General features: G+C 35.0%; 2 protein-coding genes and 1 long non-coding RNA gene across 5 annotated transcripts in view; 2 read left to right on the top strand and 1 right to left on the bottom strand.

The window, feature by feature from the left end:
- The window catches only part of LOC113048471 (B-cell receptor CD22-like), a 1131192-nt gene that overhangs the window by 648887 nt on the left and 465502 nt on the right, over positions 1-16803 (bottom strand). The gene's annotated exons all lie outside the window — the stretch shown is intronic.
- On the top strand, positions 345-2454 carry LOC113048565 (single-stranded DNA-binding protein, mitochondrial-like). Its single transcript, XM_026210442.1, has 7 exons — positions 345-507; positions 772-836; positions 917-974; positions 1050-1190; positions 1970-2057; positions 2141-2229; positions 2315-2454. The coding sequence occupies exons 2-7, from the start codon at positions 807-809 to the stop codon at positions 2353-2355; spliced, it is 447 nt and encodes a 148-aa protein (XP_026066227.1). The 5' UTR covers positions 345-507; positions 772-806; the 3' UTR covers positions 2356-2454.
- LOC113048582 (uncharacterized) lies at positions 15048-15565 on the top strand. The gene is made up of 3 exons (XR_003276503.1): positions 15048-15076; positions 15159-15217; positions 15517-15565. It is a non-coding gene; the product is annotated as an uncharacterized LOC113048582 (long non-coding RNA).

The following is a 16803-nucleotide window of genomic DNA, read 5'->3' as shown; positions in this document are numbered from 1 at the left end:
TCTTGCCAAGTCAAATCTAACAAACTATAAATTGATATAAATAATTTTAACACAATACATTTAGTGGTTTGTTTCTATTTCCCTCTTTGTTTAGATCGTAATCATTTCACATATGTAATATAATATTTTTTATTGAAGGTCTGGGGCAATACAACTGTTCATTTTAATTTGACATTCATTAATAGATATGTTTGTCATTCATATAGCGAAGAGTCTACACACACACATTTTTTTTTTTTTGAATTCCCACAGCTGAAGGCACGTGCTGATTTTCTGATTATGACATGAGTACAAAAATGGAACGATCGGTCGCTTTTGTTGCTAAGTTACTGGGGAATGTTTTTCAAAGCGCACCGGAAATCGCGTGGGGTTCATGAGCATCAAGATCTTATGAACTTGTAAATCGAAGTTAATCTTTACATTTGTATTTTGAATAAACTGCGAAGACCATCAATATACTAAATCGCAATCACGGTTACACGCTTCTTCTAAACGTGGTTAGTTGATGTAAGTGAATGGCGGGAGATTAGCACGTGTTCCATCACTGGATTTACTGTAACGTGACAGAACAAATCTTAAATATTTAATATGACACTTTAGTGATCTATACATGAACCTGAGATAATAATATTGCATCTTCTATTGAAAAAAAAGTTAATTTTGAGACGTTAACATGTATTTAATTTTAACTATTTTAAGGCATTATTATTTTTATATTAAACTTTAGTTTTATGTAATTATTTTATGTTGTGCTTATATTACTTTGATAAGGTGACGTCTTCCTCATCATCCTCAGAGTAGAGAAGATGCTGATGTTGAGAAATGCCTCCACACAGGTAAGCAAACAACATTTAGAAGTGTTCACGGATTATTAGTATTATTATTATAGGCTGATTTTTTTATTCTGTCCTGACAGATACTTAAACAGGTCGTCCGACACAGGACTACAGATGCCAGTCTGATCTTGGAGAGATGTGAGTGTCTGTATGCACTGGCTTTTTTGTGACATGTTTGATAATGTCCTTCATCGCTGCTTGTTCTCTTCACAGCTATAAACCGGGTGCAGCTTCTTGGGCGAGTGGGACAGGACCCCGTCATGAGACAGGTGGAGGGCAGAAACCCCGTCACCATCTTCTCCATGGCAACAAATGAGATGTGGCGGTCAGGGGAGGGAGAGCCAACAAGTACAGGTGAGATCAATCTGTGTACCTCTCCCATCATATTTTTGCAATGGAAAAGTGCCCATTTCAATCTTATGACTCCTTTTTTTATTAATTTCTTTTTTTTTTTTTATAAATATATAATTGTATTTTATATAATTTTCTGACTTTATTATTATGACAATAAAAATTTTATTTTTGTGGTTACTTTTTTTTTGTAGATTTTTTTTGTTGTTGCATGAATTAAAATAAAAATAAATGTAAAGTGTTTTTTTTATATCCATGTTTTTGTTTTATTTTTTATAAATATATAATTAATGGCTATTATTAATAGTATTTCTTTATACTTTTCATGTTTATATATAATAACAATAATAAAGTAACAATAATTTGTTGTTGTTTTTGTGAAGGGTGTAAAAATGCATCCTTTTTTAAGTGGCTTATATTATGTAATTAATAATGTTATTTTTGTGGCTACTTATAGTTTTTTTATATTTTGTTTTTTGCATAAATTAAAATAAAAATAAATGTAAAGTTTTTTTTGTTTGTTTTTAAGTATCCATTTTCCTTGAACTCATGATACATGATTAAAAATAAGTTGTTTAACAAAGACATAATGATAAAGTATGTGGGTGACAAACTAATCCTAGATTTTTTAATATGCTTTTACAGAAATATAATTTTTTTTTTTTATGATTTTGAACATCTTGGAGCTAATATATGGTAAAAAAAAAAGTTTTTTTTTCTGAAAAACTTTCCTTTTTCAAAGATCTTAACTATGAAAAGTTTTTTTTTTTTTTTTTTTGCAGGAGATGTCAGCCAGAAAACAACATGGCACAGAATTTCAGTATTCAAACCAGGCCTCAGAGATGTAGCGTACCAGTATGTAAAGAAAGGGTATGTTCCATATGTGTTTTGGAGCCATTTATAGATGTATATAAAACATACTGCTGTTAACCTAGAATCAACCTTATTTTCAGGTCTCGGATTCTTGTGGAAGGGAAGCTTGACTATGGAGAGTACATGGATAAAAACAACGTCAGACGACAGGCAACAACTATTATCGCAGGTCAGACTTCACCACAGGCTAAACATGTCTTATGTTTTGCTTTAATAGTTCAAATTCACCAAGTATCATTTGTCTCTCTCCACAGATAATATTGTGTTTTTAAGTGAAAATCTGCAAGACCAGTAATAAAGATGCCTTCCCAGACTTTAGTAACCAGAAGAAAATATCTTCTCACTGACATTAAACTCTGTATCATTGTGTCTGGCCTTCACAGTCACACATAGATATATGAGGTCATGTTGTTTGTACGATTGTGTCATGTTGTCTTTCTCCGACAGAAAGCAATTGGACATGTGAACACGTATCTAAAGCCATGCACTGGATCAGACTCTATGTATAAGCAGAAATGTGAAATTTCTCTTTTTTAGGACTTAAAAGCATCATGTTTAAAGCTATGTCTAACCAAATAACTTCCAGTTTGTTGTAAATGTTCATGAATAAAGGGATTTGTTATCAGCTTCACTTAAAATGTACAAGATTTGTAAAACACCTGGTTTCAGAAACTTGTCAAGAGTTAGCTTTTGAAACTGAGAGAACAGTAGTTTCATTTCTTCCTTTTGTTTTTCACTCGTTTCCATTTGTTTGTGCGCACTTTACCCATCGTGTATTTTTGAATCAGTTTTTCATAGCCTCCAGAATTTGCACTTTTTAAATGAGAGTAAGTTCTCTTTTCAATGGTATTTATTTAGAAATATGAGTTAAGGCGGTGTTGAGTTTGATGCTCTTGGCTTTACACGGTTTTTTAAGCGAAAACGCGGAGTCACATTTAATTGGAGCAATTTCACGCCAATCATGCAATAGCGATGTCCTATTGGTCAGACGCCCTGTCCGTGTTTTTCGTGAGCTTTAAACGTAACCGCTAATCTGATTGGTCGCCACACGGATTCGAGGGGCGGGGCATATGATAGAAAAGTATTATTTTATGGCATTTTTATGGGTAGTGTTTACAAACAGCATAGCAAAATATAAACTCCTTGAAAAGCGCACATGATAAAGTTTGCTCGCAAACGTCTGAAATGTCACAGTCCACAAACAGTCCCTTGTAAACAAATTTCGCAACTCCCATCATTTCCCCGCCCCCGAATTCCTGCCATTTCTCAAGGAAGGAAGCTGAGAGGAAAGTTCCGAAAACACTGGCGACAGACGCGCAACTTATACCCAACTTTGCGCTGACAGTACAAAATTAACTCCGGATAGCGATCTGACGTGTTATTTGACGCATACGCTGACGAATAGTCTTTTGTGGAGCCTTTGAAGCGACGCAGCGCTTGACGCTTTACTACAGACGCAGATCAAGCAATGGAAATAATGGGGAGCGGGGAACCGTTTTTACAATGGGACAAAAATCTCAGCGAACTGTCCGAACCCGGGGATAGCGATATTTTATACAGCACTGTAAGTAGGAACCACCTTATAATGCCGTGACACCATTGCCATCTGCTTTTATACCGTCCTCGCATGTTTTGATGTGTTGCAACTGGTGTCAGATCATCCAGAATGCATTTAAATGCATTCGAAAGCTAATAATTTCCTACATTTGGATATGAAACGCGTGTATTTGACTTGGTCGTGCACAGACACTAATGTGTCACTGGGTTCCACTTGGTTCCAAAGGATAAAGTTCAGATGGTGCAGTCATCCAGTGATTGTATCATGCTTATACAGTGCCACACAAAGCAATGCAGATAAGTTTAGCCCATTTGGATAAAGTCAAAATATAGTGAAGAGCTGTTGCAGGTTTTGTAATGATAGGTTTGTGTTCCTACTTCTGCTCAAAGGGGCCTATACTTGCTGACTAATTAGGGGTTTCACTGTTGGGTAGTTGGTGCATTACCAGTGTACTTTTTTTTCTCTTTTCTTTGTACAACAGAGACTTTTGGTTAAAATGTACGTGAATGCATGAAGGAAAGTGTATTTTTAGTCTCTAAGTCCTTTTTATTTATTTTTTTACGCTTAATGCCAAATTTACACTGCAGAGGCATCATTGAAGCGCTTCTGAAGTGGCATTTATGTGTCTTTATACACAGACTTTATATACACAAACTCAGATCATGCCACCTCTGAGCATCATTAAATAGTCTGTCTATAAAGACAGCTTTAAGTGTAAAAAAGGACTTTACACAGATACAAATACCACTATGCTTTGATACTAGGATCTGAATGCTGTTGCAAGTCACACTGCAGAACTTGTCTCCTAGATGTTTGATCCTGAATAAAGTTAATTCCAGATGTGTGGTACGTTAACAGAAGTTTCTACGCTGAGATCCCAATTAAATTACCAGACCCGACACGTAACGCCTTCCCAGACCGCATCAGAGCAGTGTTGGTGTGTCTGGGATTCATAACCCAGCAGTATCAGAGCGGTAACGTACACTTCCAGCAGATCTGTATATGCATTATGAAAGTTATGAACTGTTCATATTCTCCATCACCTTTAGAGCAGAACAGGGTTTTTGTTTTAGGTTCCCATCGGCCCCATCTGAACACACACGCTCCCCCACCTCATGGGTGTGTGTGTGTGTGCCAGTTCTCCTCACTTTTACTTTTGCCCCCCAGGGTTTATTGACATTGAATACAACAATGCAAACTGTTCTCAGTTGGAGAGACTATAGCTTGCTTGTGGGTTCAGCCTCTTGCATATGCATGTTGCATCTAGACTGTTTTCCTTCTACATTATGATTCAACTGCATGCCGGTTGACTTTCGTAATTGAGTTTGTGTTGTAAATTCGAGGCACTCCAGGTGAATAAGGGTCATATTTAACCAATAGAGAGCTTCATACTTCCTCAGTTCACTGTTTACATTAAGAAATGCATCATTTATTTGTATTACTAGTTTTAAGTAAGGTTGTTTGTTCAAATGCAAATGAGGCATTATCTATTTAAATATGCATACATTTCCAGTACAAAAATCAGGTTTACAATTCTTTTTGTTAATATGTTAGTTTTCTCTTTTTTTTATTATTTACACAGGGGATTTTTGATATTTCTCTTTTTATCATTATCAGAAAATGCAGTCAACAGCTAAAAAAAAAAAAGTAAATTTTTTAGCAATTTTTTTTTTAATCCGGTAAATGTTTTATGAACAAATCCTTCTGAACATAAATGGGAATAAAACTGTTAAGTTTATGTATGTAAGTGCTACTGAGGTGGAGATTTCTAGCTTTAATTGATATGTACACTACATATGCAAATAGATAAATTGCATTGCAAAATAAAGTGTATTTTGTTTGTTTTCTTTCAACTAGTCTGAAACAACACGTTATAAAAAGCCAAACAGTGCCAAAAGAAAAAAAAAATGTTTTTTTTTCCTGAAGTGTCTTGATTTAATGCATATCTGGAAAGAACGATCTCATATAAGAAATGCAAACATGCCCTTTTTATGACTTAATAGGCCTAGTAATATATGCATTGTGAAGATTATGTGTTCATGACATGATTGTTGTTTAGGGAAGCAAGGTTTCATAGGAACAACATGCATAGAAATCAATCAGCCAGCATACAAAGCAATGTCTCATCCTATTGGATTCAATCTTTTAAGCAGCTTGTCTTCTTCAATTCTTTCACTTCTTTTTTCGAATGGATTGATTTTAGGCCTCTGAGTTTATGTGCTTCAGTTTTTGAGTGAACATTACTAAAATGATCCATGGCTCAAAAACTGAGATGCATTTAAGCAAAGGATCAATGAGGCCTATGAGTTCAAATACAAAACCTGTGCTAAGTGGAAGAAAAACCAAAAGATTTAATCTGAGATTTGATGGTAATATAGCATAATGAGATATTTGCAAGCTTTTGGCCCTTTTTGACCCAGAAAACCAAATTAGATAAAGGATTTCCAGCACAGAACAAGGGTTAAAGCCTCAAGAAGAAATGATATTTTAAAAAGTATATAAACAATAATAACTCTTCTGTCTTGAACGGCTGTGTGTGACTATAAACACAGAGCAGGACAGCTCTTTGTATTTTTAGTGTCTTGTGGACCTGGAACAGACTGAAAGGCTTCAAATGGTCAAATTTCCTTAATCCTTTTTGCATTTTTAAAGGAGATAGATAGATAGATAGATAGATAGATAGAATAAATTATTATATAAATAATTGTTTTGATTAAACATCTAAAACTGAAGCAAAAAATGTTTCTTAAAGAAAATGTTAACTGAAATAAAAAAATATAAAAAACAATTATTTTAGTAGTTTATCATTTTAATTTGTAGTTTAACTTGATGTGCTAAAATATCGTAACTGAAATTAAATAAAAATTATATATATTAAAACATTTATAAAATATTTTAAATATATTATATATACAAATTTATAAAATTATAAACCAATTTAAGAATAATTATTAGAATCAAACCAGTTGTCATTTGAAATAAAATAAACGTTAACCAAAATAAATATAAAACTATAAAATTCATTTTGAGTTTTACACAAAAAAACAAAACAAAAAAAATTACACAAAAAACCCAACAAAATGTATTCAACTTACTACAATTAAAATGAAAATGGAAAATATAAATTAAAGACTGTTTCAAAAAGTTTTTTTAAAAAGTTATTTAAAAAAAAATTGTCCAGAAAGAAATGACCTAGCAACCTCATAACAGCATACGAAAAAAGCAAAAGAAAAAAAAAACATGTATTTTTATATATATATATATATATACACACAGACACACACTCACACATATATTCATGTATTCTACATATAGCTGATTTGTGTGATGATTCATCAGGTCAGTTTATTGACGGTGCACAGCGTGTCTTGGGTTCCACATTCGTCTCTCAGGAATCACGTGGTACTGTGATGACTCAAGCTTTAGTGGAGAGCTCTTCTGGGACGGGAGGGGGTGAGTCTGTTGGCAGGCGGTTTGTAAACCCTCTGTGCTCCGTGTGTTTGGCATTATCCCCTCTGCTCTCTGTGGGATGGGTGGACACAGACTCGGCCTGTTCTCCGAGAGGGCAGGGCTTTCCTTCGCTGCATCATTCTGCGACGCACATTCTTGCTCTCTTGCTCTGAACGGATGGTTTGTAAGAGCTGGAACTTGAACCTGAACCTTCGCTGAGTGCACACACATTCATTACTCATTACTGTGTCTCATTTTCTTCATCATGATCTTGTGGTTTCACTCGGCCTTGTCTGGCCAGTCATTGTAAGTGCCCCTTGGAAGCTGATCTTTCTGATCTTGCAGTAAAGGTTATTACCTTCGAGAGTATAACATTGCATGAGAAGCTATTTATTTATTTTTTTCTGTGACAACAAAGCCACTGATTTTGTTAGTGAGCTGCCAGTTTGAATTTTTAAGCACAGTGGTTTCCCCCTTATTCATATATATATATATATATATATATATATATATATATATATATATATATTTTACTTTTTTCCATACATGTAATTTTATGTATTATATTTTAAAGTGTTTATACCTATTTTTAAAGTAAATAATACAAACATTGAATTACATTTTACAAGAAAAATACTACTATTTTAATGCAATGTGTTACTAACAGTATGTTGGTAATTACGTTTTTTATTTATTAGCAATTTCAGTGTGCCACATTATTTTAAACGAATATTTAATACAAATTTGAAAAATAGTCTATGTAAAATTTGTTTCGGAAAACAAAAATCCAGTCAATTAAATATTTTACATATAAAAAGTGCATCATCTCGTTACATTTTTCTTCTCTTATTATTTGTAATGTGATCTGATTCAAACCAAACTATCAAATACTGTAAGTAGTCTGACATAAGTGCTCAAAAACTGCTTCAAAACTGAATTACTGAATTCTTGTTGTGCACAGTGTTTCTCCCGTTTGTCAGCGCTGGGCATCTAGCTTTAAATCACCAAGTCAATACTGTTTTTCTCTGAATTCAAGCTTTTCACACTGAATGTTATCGTTTTTTATGCCCAGTCCTAGTTTTGCCCATTAAGTCCTGTGCAAATCTATAGCATGTTATAGCTGTGTACATTGCTCATTTAAGCCATTGCTGCTTGTGTATTGGACATGCAGGGTGTCTTTCACTCCATTCAGTCTGAGGTTTCCTGTTCCTCCCCTGAAAGAGCAAACAGATTGGTGATCAAGTGTTTCCAATCAATCCAGATGGGATTTATTTGTTTTCCGCCGTCGCTGCATGCTTACGTCCAGCACCCTTTAAGCTCACCGTTGATTCCAGTTGTTGATTCCAGTGGAGCCGTTTCCTGAATCCCCAAACACTCACACATCACTGTCCGCAGGGGCAAGGGAGGACGGGACGCCCCCAATCGGCAGGATGTGTTCAATCATGTTGTGAATTCGCAGCACAGTTGCTGTTAAAGGCATAGTTCACCAAAAAATGAACATTTGCTGTTAATTTACTCACCCTTAAGCCATCCAAGATGTAGATGAGTTTGTTTCTTCAGTTTAAAAGTAAAGAAGATTTTTAGCTAAAACTATGGTACTCTGAGTCATAAAATGTGGCTTTTGTCACTTTGAGAGACAAAAAAGCATATACAGGCAATATATTGAGGTCTTATGAAGTGAAATGATCAGTCTGAGCAAACGGTCGCACACGAATCACTCTTTTTGAACCAGTTCTTCTTAGTGCTTCTTTGTGCTCAAACACATGTTCCCACATTTTATGACTCACAAGGACCAGTTTCAGCTAAAAACTTCTTTCATCTTAATCTTTGATGGCCTGAGGGTCAGTAAATTAACAGCTCATGCTCATTTTTAGAGTGAACCGTCCCTTTAAGGTCACTTTCACTGAACTAAGCTGAAGATGACACATCTTACGCTCAACAGTTACACAGAAGAACCAGGCCGATTCAAAACACTTGGAAAGGGACTCACGAAAGAAGTGAAGGACTTGTCTTGGCAAAAATAATAAGATTTGTGAAGTGAACTTTAGCATGAGGATGCACAGCTTTTCCCAGACCGCTTTTGTCACTTGTTCTCTTTTCCAGATTGTCCCCTTGACCACTAATTGGGACATTTCACAAGTTCCTTTTTCATATTAGTTCTTTGTTCTTTCCGAATCTTCTCACAACATTTTCAAGGAATTTCCCTCTTGTTGATTATTTATGAGCTGATTATTAATACTTTACCTTAATTATTGATGTAGTTATTGGAAGGTGAGCTGTTCTGATTCAGTACAAAGATGCAGGCCCACATTAAACTCTAAACTCTAAACAAATGTCCTGTAGGGCGGGTTAACTTTGTATTTGGGTAATTCGGACACTGTTACTCAGCTTTGGCTCCTGTCCTGGAATACTTCTTAATATTGAGACCTTTCTTGTACAACAACATAAGAAGTGATCTGTCAACTGTGCTGGAAGTTCATTGTGTTGTTGAGGACAAACATTCTGGCTTTCCTCAAGCTCTCCAGTCCAAAGTAAATAGATCTTAACATCAGTGTGACAGATCCAGTCTAAAGGACAAGGTCCAGCTTCACCAGCGCTGATCTTTGTCTCCTGCGGGTTGGTCTTTCCTCACATCTGTTTTTCTGCTTAAAGGGTTGCATCATCTGTGTCCTTGTGTGGCTTTTTAAACTTCCTCTTCCTGCACACACATTCACGGCCCCCCGGAGAGGATTAAACAAATTACAGGCCGCTGTCTGAATCCACCAGAACCACTCCCAGCGTCTCTGTCAGTACAACTCTCTGAGCCTCTGTGGCTCCAACAACTATTCGGATTCTCCAGCTGGGCAAAAACTCAGAAAGAGTCATATTGCAGTACCCTGCCCCCATTGAAACATGTACCTTACACCCATCCAAACTACAGACAAAGAACCCTTCACTGCCAAAATCCACCCAGCTTCATGCAGACACTCACATTGATGGAATGGAGAGCATCTTACTTAATCAGCATACTACTCATACTTCATTACTATGTGTAAGGTGCGTAACATTTTTAATTTTTATCAAATATTAAACGGAAGGATTTTTTAGTGTAGTGATAATTTTTGTGCATCATTCTCATATTATAAATATTTTGAATTACTTATATATTTTATGCAATTTATATGGCATATATATATATATATATATATATATATATATATATATATATATATATATATATATATATATATTATATATCTATATATATACATATATAGATATATAACATTTTTATTTATTTATATTTGAATTAATTAACTTTTTATGTATTTATATTTATACATTTTCAGGTATGATATAAAAGAAACATTTAAATGCAAAATAAATATATATATATATATATATGTGTGTGTATTTAAAAATAACTAGATATATTTTGTTTTAAAATTGCGTATATATTGTATATTTTTATATTTTGTGCATTTATCTCTTATCATTGTCCATCCATCTATTTATACATATAAAAAAAGTTTTTAATAAAATAAAATATTTGCCAAGATAACTATTTTTTTTTTTACTTTTTAAATATATATATATATATATATATATATATATATAATATATATATATATATTATCTCATCATAGTTAAAAAAAATTAATTAAATAGTCTTTATTGTTTATATGGTGTTTTCTTTAAGGCATGGAAATCACACAAAGTATCCACAGAATCAATATTGTTTTAGTTTTACCTTCCTAAGTAAAACAGTTTTGCTCTGATTTGGCATAAAAATGCAAAACAACCTAATTTCCAAGACTATTACTGGTGGTATTTATGTGAAATATAGACTGTGCAGTATGCCGTGCACTTCTATTCCATTGCTGTAAGGGAACTGATCCCAGACCAGGCACTAAGAAGAAGTGATTATTTCTTTCCTCAAACTGTAGTAAAATTTACGTTTGTCCTCTATTTCTCTCAAAGAGAGCAGTCGACACTCAGCAATTTCCAGCAATCATCATAATCATTGCATGCTCAAGAGTGTCAAATGTAATTGCATATCAGCAATGACATAATAATAGAGTGACTTTGTACGGCCATAAACCGTATGTGAATTCAAACAGAAATGAATGGTGCGAATGCTTTGACATGTTACGTCACTCAACACCCACTGCTGACCTGATTTGAACTGCTGCGATTTTCAGTTGCTTCCTCATTCAACACGAAGCATTCACCTTAAGTGGCCTTGGAAATGCTTGCTGTTTTTATGCTATGGTTTGGGGCTGAAGACGACATTCCAGAAGAGTAGTTCTTTGCCAAATATGAAGTCCAAGCAAGAGAACTGTTTATGCAAAACACAATTACTGTGCCTTTGGTGGACGGCAGGCTCAGGAACATCTGCACCTGCATGCATTTCTCTCCAGATGTGGTTTTCTCCACCATGATGCGCCCAGACAGAGGAACAAAAGTGGGAATCTGAGAAATGTAGGGCAAGGCATTCCAGAGCGACTTTGTCTCTTGCATTCTCAAATGGTTTCTATCTCCTTGTTGCTTTGTGTATTGGTTTAGCTGGTTTCTTTTTTTGAACCCGTTGCCAAATCTGTGTGAATTCATAATGAAATGACTAAATTTCACCGAACAGCAGTTAATGTGACAACATGTCAACATTGTGTATTTTGTGGAGAATGCAATCCCACAATACGTCGCAAAAGTGAGAAACTGGGTTTCTATAGGTCTTAAATTAGTTTTATTTTGCCCTTCTACAAACTAAGGCCTTAAAATGTCTTAGATCAGAGCAGAATTCCTTAAATTCATAAAGTTAAGGCATCATATGCTATATGCTTCCTCAGAAATGTTGTATTTTTTTCCTGTTTATCTAAATGTCTAAAAATCCTTAAATTTACTTGAGATGCAAAATGAAGATATGAAGTTTTGTTTTCTGAGAAATTAACACAATTAAGTAATCTTATGCTTAAAACGAGAACAAACCTCTATCAGTAGATGATGAGAACCCTTTCCTTAAGTACATCTTTTTGAGTACTTTTGAGTACTAGTCAAAGCAGCGTTGTTTTATCTTGTAATCTCTCTTGATTGGCTGAAGCAAAAGACCTGTGTATCGCACCGTGTGGCTGTGCAGATGAACAGTTTGAAGAGCATCCTTGTTAATGATGATTAAAAAATGCTTAACGTGTTGAATTCAAAACATTCCTTTGCAAAGCACCTGGAGAGAAGAAATGAGAAGAAAACCCCAGCTGACCTGAGTCAGCCCAAGTCTTTTAAGTGATAAAATGAATGTCTGGAAGCGTCTCAGCCTGTCTAAACCTGTTGCTGGGGGGCTGGAGCGGCACCCATAGGAATGCCAAGGAGAAGGGAGGCAGCTGTCTCTCAGCCTTCTCACTGGAATAGTATCGAGGCGTCTGATTGGATGAGAGGGAGCCTGATGCACTCTGATTGGTGGAGAGGGTTGCCCTGTGGGTACTTGCTATGATGTTTAGTATGTCCCTCGATCAGATCTTCAAAGAAATGTGCTGATATATATATTTAACAGTCTGAAATTAAGGCCTGTTTAACCAGCTGCGGTTTAATGAGCACTTCATTTTAGCTCTACAGTCACAGCTTGATCCTAGTTCTTAAACCTCTTAAACCTCTCATCCAAAGGTAAAACACTGTTTAAGACATTTTTTGTGTGTTATTGCACTGTAATTAAAGATTATAATTAATATTGGAGTGCATTACTGAGTTCAGTAAATAATATACAGACTTCTGTTCATTATTGTAATCATAATACAATTTGATTTAATTTATGCAATTTATTTGTTTAAAACTTTAAATTATTTATTTGTATGTATTTAAGGAGAAAAATATTACATGTGTGGGCAAATACTGAAAGTAGTTAAATATTTAAATATTGTTTGTAGTTAAAAAATGTAAAATATTAAAACAAATTAATTTCATTTTAAAATAGAATAAAAAATTCTAAAATACAAATAATTAAACGACAATATTTAAACAATATTTAACTTAATAAAATAAAATGTAAACAAAAAAAATTAACAAATGTAATAATTAATTTTAAATATTTTATTTTATTTGTTTGAGAAGGAAAAAAAAATACATGTATACTCACCAAAAAAAAAGCAGAAAAAATGGTATGAAATAAAATTTAAACAAAAAAATTAACAAATGTAATAATTAATTTTAAATATTTATTTTATTTGTTTGAGAAGGAAAAAAAACTTACATGTATACTCACCAAAAAAAAAAAAGCAGAAAAAATGGTATTTAAATATGCATTAATAAAAATTACTTTAATAGTTTACACATGGCATTTTATGGTCCAAAATTAGAGTCTCTTTAGCTCTGAAGTCACAGCTTTTCTTGATCCTAACCCTCAAATTCGTGTGTTTCTGTGCAGCACTTCTCCGAGCTGCTGGAATGATCTTTCCCAAGAGGCTTTGCTGGGGCAGTTGTTAAGCGACCCGTTCCTGTCCGGGCCGTGATGATGCTATGGACACAGAGGGATGATCTGACCCCTGTGTCTCCAGTGCCGCCACACATTCAAGCCGAACAACAGTTACTCTCTGTGCGGAGACTCGCGCCCACAGTCGCCCCTGTCCCATCTGCCCGGGAAGAGCTGGCAGCGACGCTGGTAAGACTCCACCAGAAACAGTTTCCAATTTAATAATAGAAATCGGAATTGAATGCAATTACATGTGTATTTCTAGGTGATACAGACAATGATGAGTGGCCCATGGAGCAGGAAGATAAAGGGCTGAAGATGGGAGCCTCTGCTGTGTGACCCGTCGCCCGTCCTGCTGCCCTATGTGCACCTCACTCTGACCCCCGAGGGTCCTGTCTTTGACCCCGGTGACTGACGCCCCACTGACCCTCCCTCAGGCCACACAGGTTAAAGCGCTCGGCGTGAGTGAGCATGTGACGGCAGCCATGCAGTCAGTGGGCTTTTACTGAAGTGCTGATTTCTCCTCATATCTGCAGGTGAAGGAGGACAGCGAGAGTCTCATCCCTCAGATTAAACTGGAGCCACACCAGGTGGATCAGTTCTTAAACCTCTCACCCAAAGGTAAAACACAGTCTCAGACATCTGTGCATCATTGGCACAAAAATGAAAACACCGGGAACACATTAATGATTACAGTAAATAGCATACTGTCAGTTTGTCGTTTTTTATAAAGAGTTGATGCTCTTGAATCATCTTGAATGGGTTTATTTTTCTATAATGACCCGCTGACTGAACATTACACTTGTGTATTTGCCAAAATAAAAAGTACACACAATTGTAAAACAAATAATAAAGATGTAATATTTCTAATATTTGATGGAAATAATACATAATAATAATAATAATAATAATAATAATAATAATAATAATAATATTTAATAATATTTATATATATATTATATATAATTTCAGTTTAAATATTTGAATTATTACATCTTTATTATTTATTTAAAAATTTATTTATTTTTTTTACTTTTTTGGCAAATGCACAAGTGTATGTTATGCAAATACAAATACAAATTTTATGCAAATAGGTGATATATATATATATATATATATATATATATATATATATATATAATTATTACATATATTTTTTTTTTTCAGGCCTGGAGTCTCTGCAGATGCCACCGACTCCTCCCAGCTCTCACGGCAGCGATTCGGAGGGCAGTCAGAGTCCGGTTCACCCCTGTGCTCCTGCCATCCCACACAGACCCCGCTGTCCCTCAAGGTGGCGCCAAGACCCCCGTCTTCCCTCTCCAGCTCTCCTCTGCTGACGGCACCCCATGTGAGTACAAAGACCAGGACCTGTTGTATTTCATTAAAGAAAGCTGGTCATGTGACCTCCTCTGGTCTGATCTGACAGAAACTGCAGGGCTCCGGTCCTCTCCTGCTGACGGAGGAGGAGAAGCGCACGCTCATCGCTGAAGGATATCCGGTGCCCACCAAACTGCCCCTGTCCAAAGCTGAGGAGAAAGCACTGAGAAGATCCGCAGGAAGATCAAGAACAAGGTCGGTGTCAGGCTGTAAAAAGATGCATACTGCGAATCTGAGTACTAAAATTAATGTCAAATGCACAAACAATGATTTTCAGATCTCCGCACAAGAGAGCCGCAGGAAAAAGAAAGAGTACATGGATGTTTTAGAGAAGAAGTAAGTCAGCAGATTTAATTAACATACAAGTGCAAATAAATGTTTTCAGCTTAAGTTCTTAGAGATGTCGCAAATATATTGTGTGTGTGTGTGTGTGTGTGTGTATATTTACATCAAAATATATCTTAAAAAATACAATTGAGCTTTTTCAATCAGAAACAAGTCCCCTTATGGAAGTAAGCTGGATTGCAGATCCAGTTTGATGCAGCTAAATAATTTTTTTAAGAAGTTTTCAGTAGCTGCGTGAAACCCTCATGATAAACAGCATGTGATATTGTGGATATCCTCTGTATCCACAGGGTGGAGACATGCTCTAATTGAGAACAGTGAGTTGCGCAGGAAGTTGAAACACTGGAGTGCACCAACAAGTAAGACCCTCAAACCTTTCCATGATCATTAAATCATTAGCTTATATTTTGATCTCATATGTTGTGGCGCCGGTTGAATTTCTGGTCCTTGATGATACATGATATGCAAACGGCTGCATATTGATTGTGTAAATGTGTGTGTGTGTGTGTGTGTGTGTCAGGTCTCTGCTGCAGCAGCTGCACTCGCTGCAGGTGGCGGTGGCAGGAAAGGTCCCGCGCTCCTGCCGGATGACGGGCACCCAGACCTCCTCATGCCTCATGGTGAACGTTCATCTCATCTGCTCACATGTGTCTGTGTTTCAGTGTGTGTCAGTGTGAGTGTGAGAGAACGAGCGGGAGGACGACTAATGCAAACACTGACAGAAGCACTGCTGTATTGAGATGCTGATTCTCTGTGGGGTTTGTTCTGTGCAGGTGGTGGTTCTGTGTTTTTCGGTGTTCTTGGGGAGTTTCTACCAAGGCCTGAGTCCCTGTTCCTCTGTCACGAAAACAGATCTGAGCAGAGAGATCTCCATACGGGACTCGTACACCACTACAGGTATGCATTGACACAAAACTTTTCTCTTCATCACTTAATAGTCATTTATTTCTAGGTTTTCATCGAGTCATAATAATATCTCTTCATATAGAAAAAAAACTATTTTATTCTCTAAGATAAAAAGATCAATATATATGATACATCTAATTAGAAATGTATTTGCTATGTAAAAATACAAACGTGTATGTGTGTGTGTGTGTGTGTGTGTGTGTGTAAATATATTTTATATTTTAAAATACAATAAATATCAAAGTAATTGTGTAGATATGATCACTGTACACAATTTTATATGATTTATTTTAAAGGGGTCATTTGATGCTTTTTTAAAGATAATTATTTTGTGTATTTGGTGTAATAGAATATGTTGACATGCTTTAATGTAAAAAAAAAAACATTATTTTTCAATTATTAAATATGTATCCATTTATAATTTATAGTGTGTGTGTATATGTATATCTTTTTATATACATAATGTATATACATATATTAATATTAATAATAATAATTGATATATTCTATTAAAATGTACTGTAAATAAATTGGAGAAACTTATATTACCTATTACCCTAAATTATATTACCCTAATTTATGCATGAAAATATATATAATATATATATATATATATATATATATATATATATATATATATATATAATATATATATATATATATATATGTAT

Source organism: Carassius auratus, chromosome 29 (genome assembly GCF_003368295.1).
Source record: "Carassius auratus strain Wakin chromosome 29, ASM336829v1, whole genome shotgun sequence".
Lineage (NCBI taxonomy): Eukaryota > Metazoa > Chordata > Actinopteri > Cypriniformes > Cyprinidae > Carassius > Carassius auratus.
The sequence above is the reverse complement of the archived record's forward strand: the minus strand, read 5'-3'. Positions and strand labels throughout refer to the sequence as shown.

Bases quoted from the DNA above. Each gene is read 5' to 3' on its own strand.
- LOC113048565 (XM_026210442.1), top strand. From the start codon at position 807: ATGCTGATGTTGAGAAATGCCTCCACACAG. The intron at 975-1,049 runs GTGAGTGTCTGT...TTCTCTTCACAG, and splicing joins CAGTCTGATCTTGGAGAGAT to CTATAAACCGGGTGCAGCTT. The intron at 2,058-2,140 runs GTATGTTCCATA...CCTTATTTTCAG, and splicing joins TACCAGTATGTAAAGAAAGG to GTCTCGGATTCTTGTGGAAG.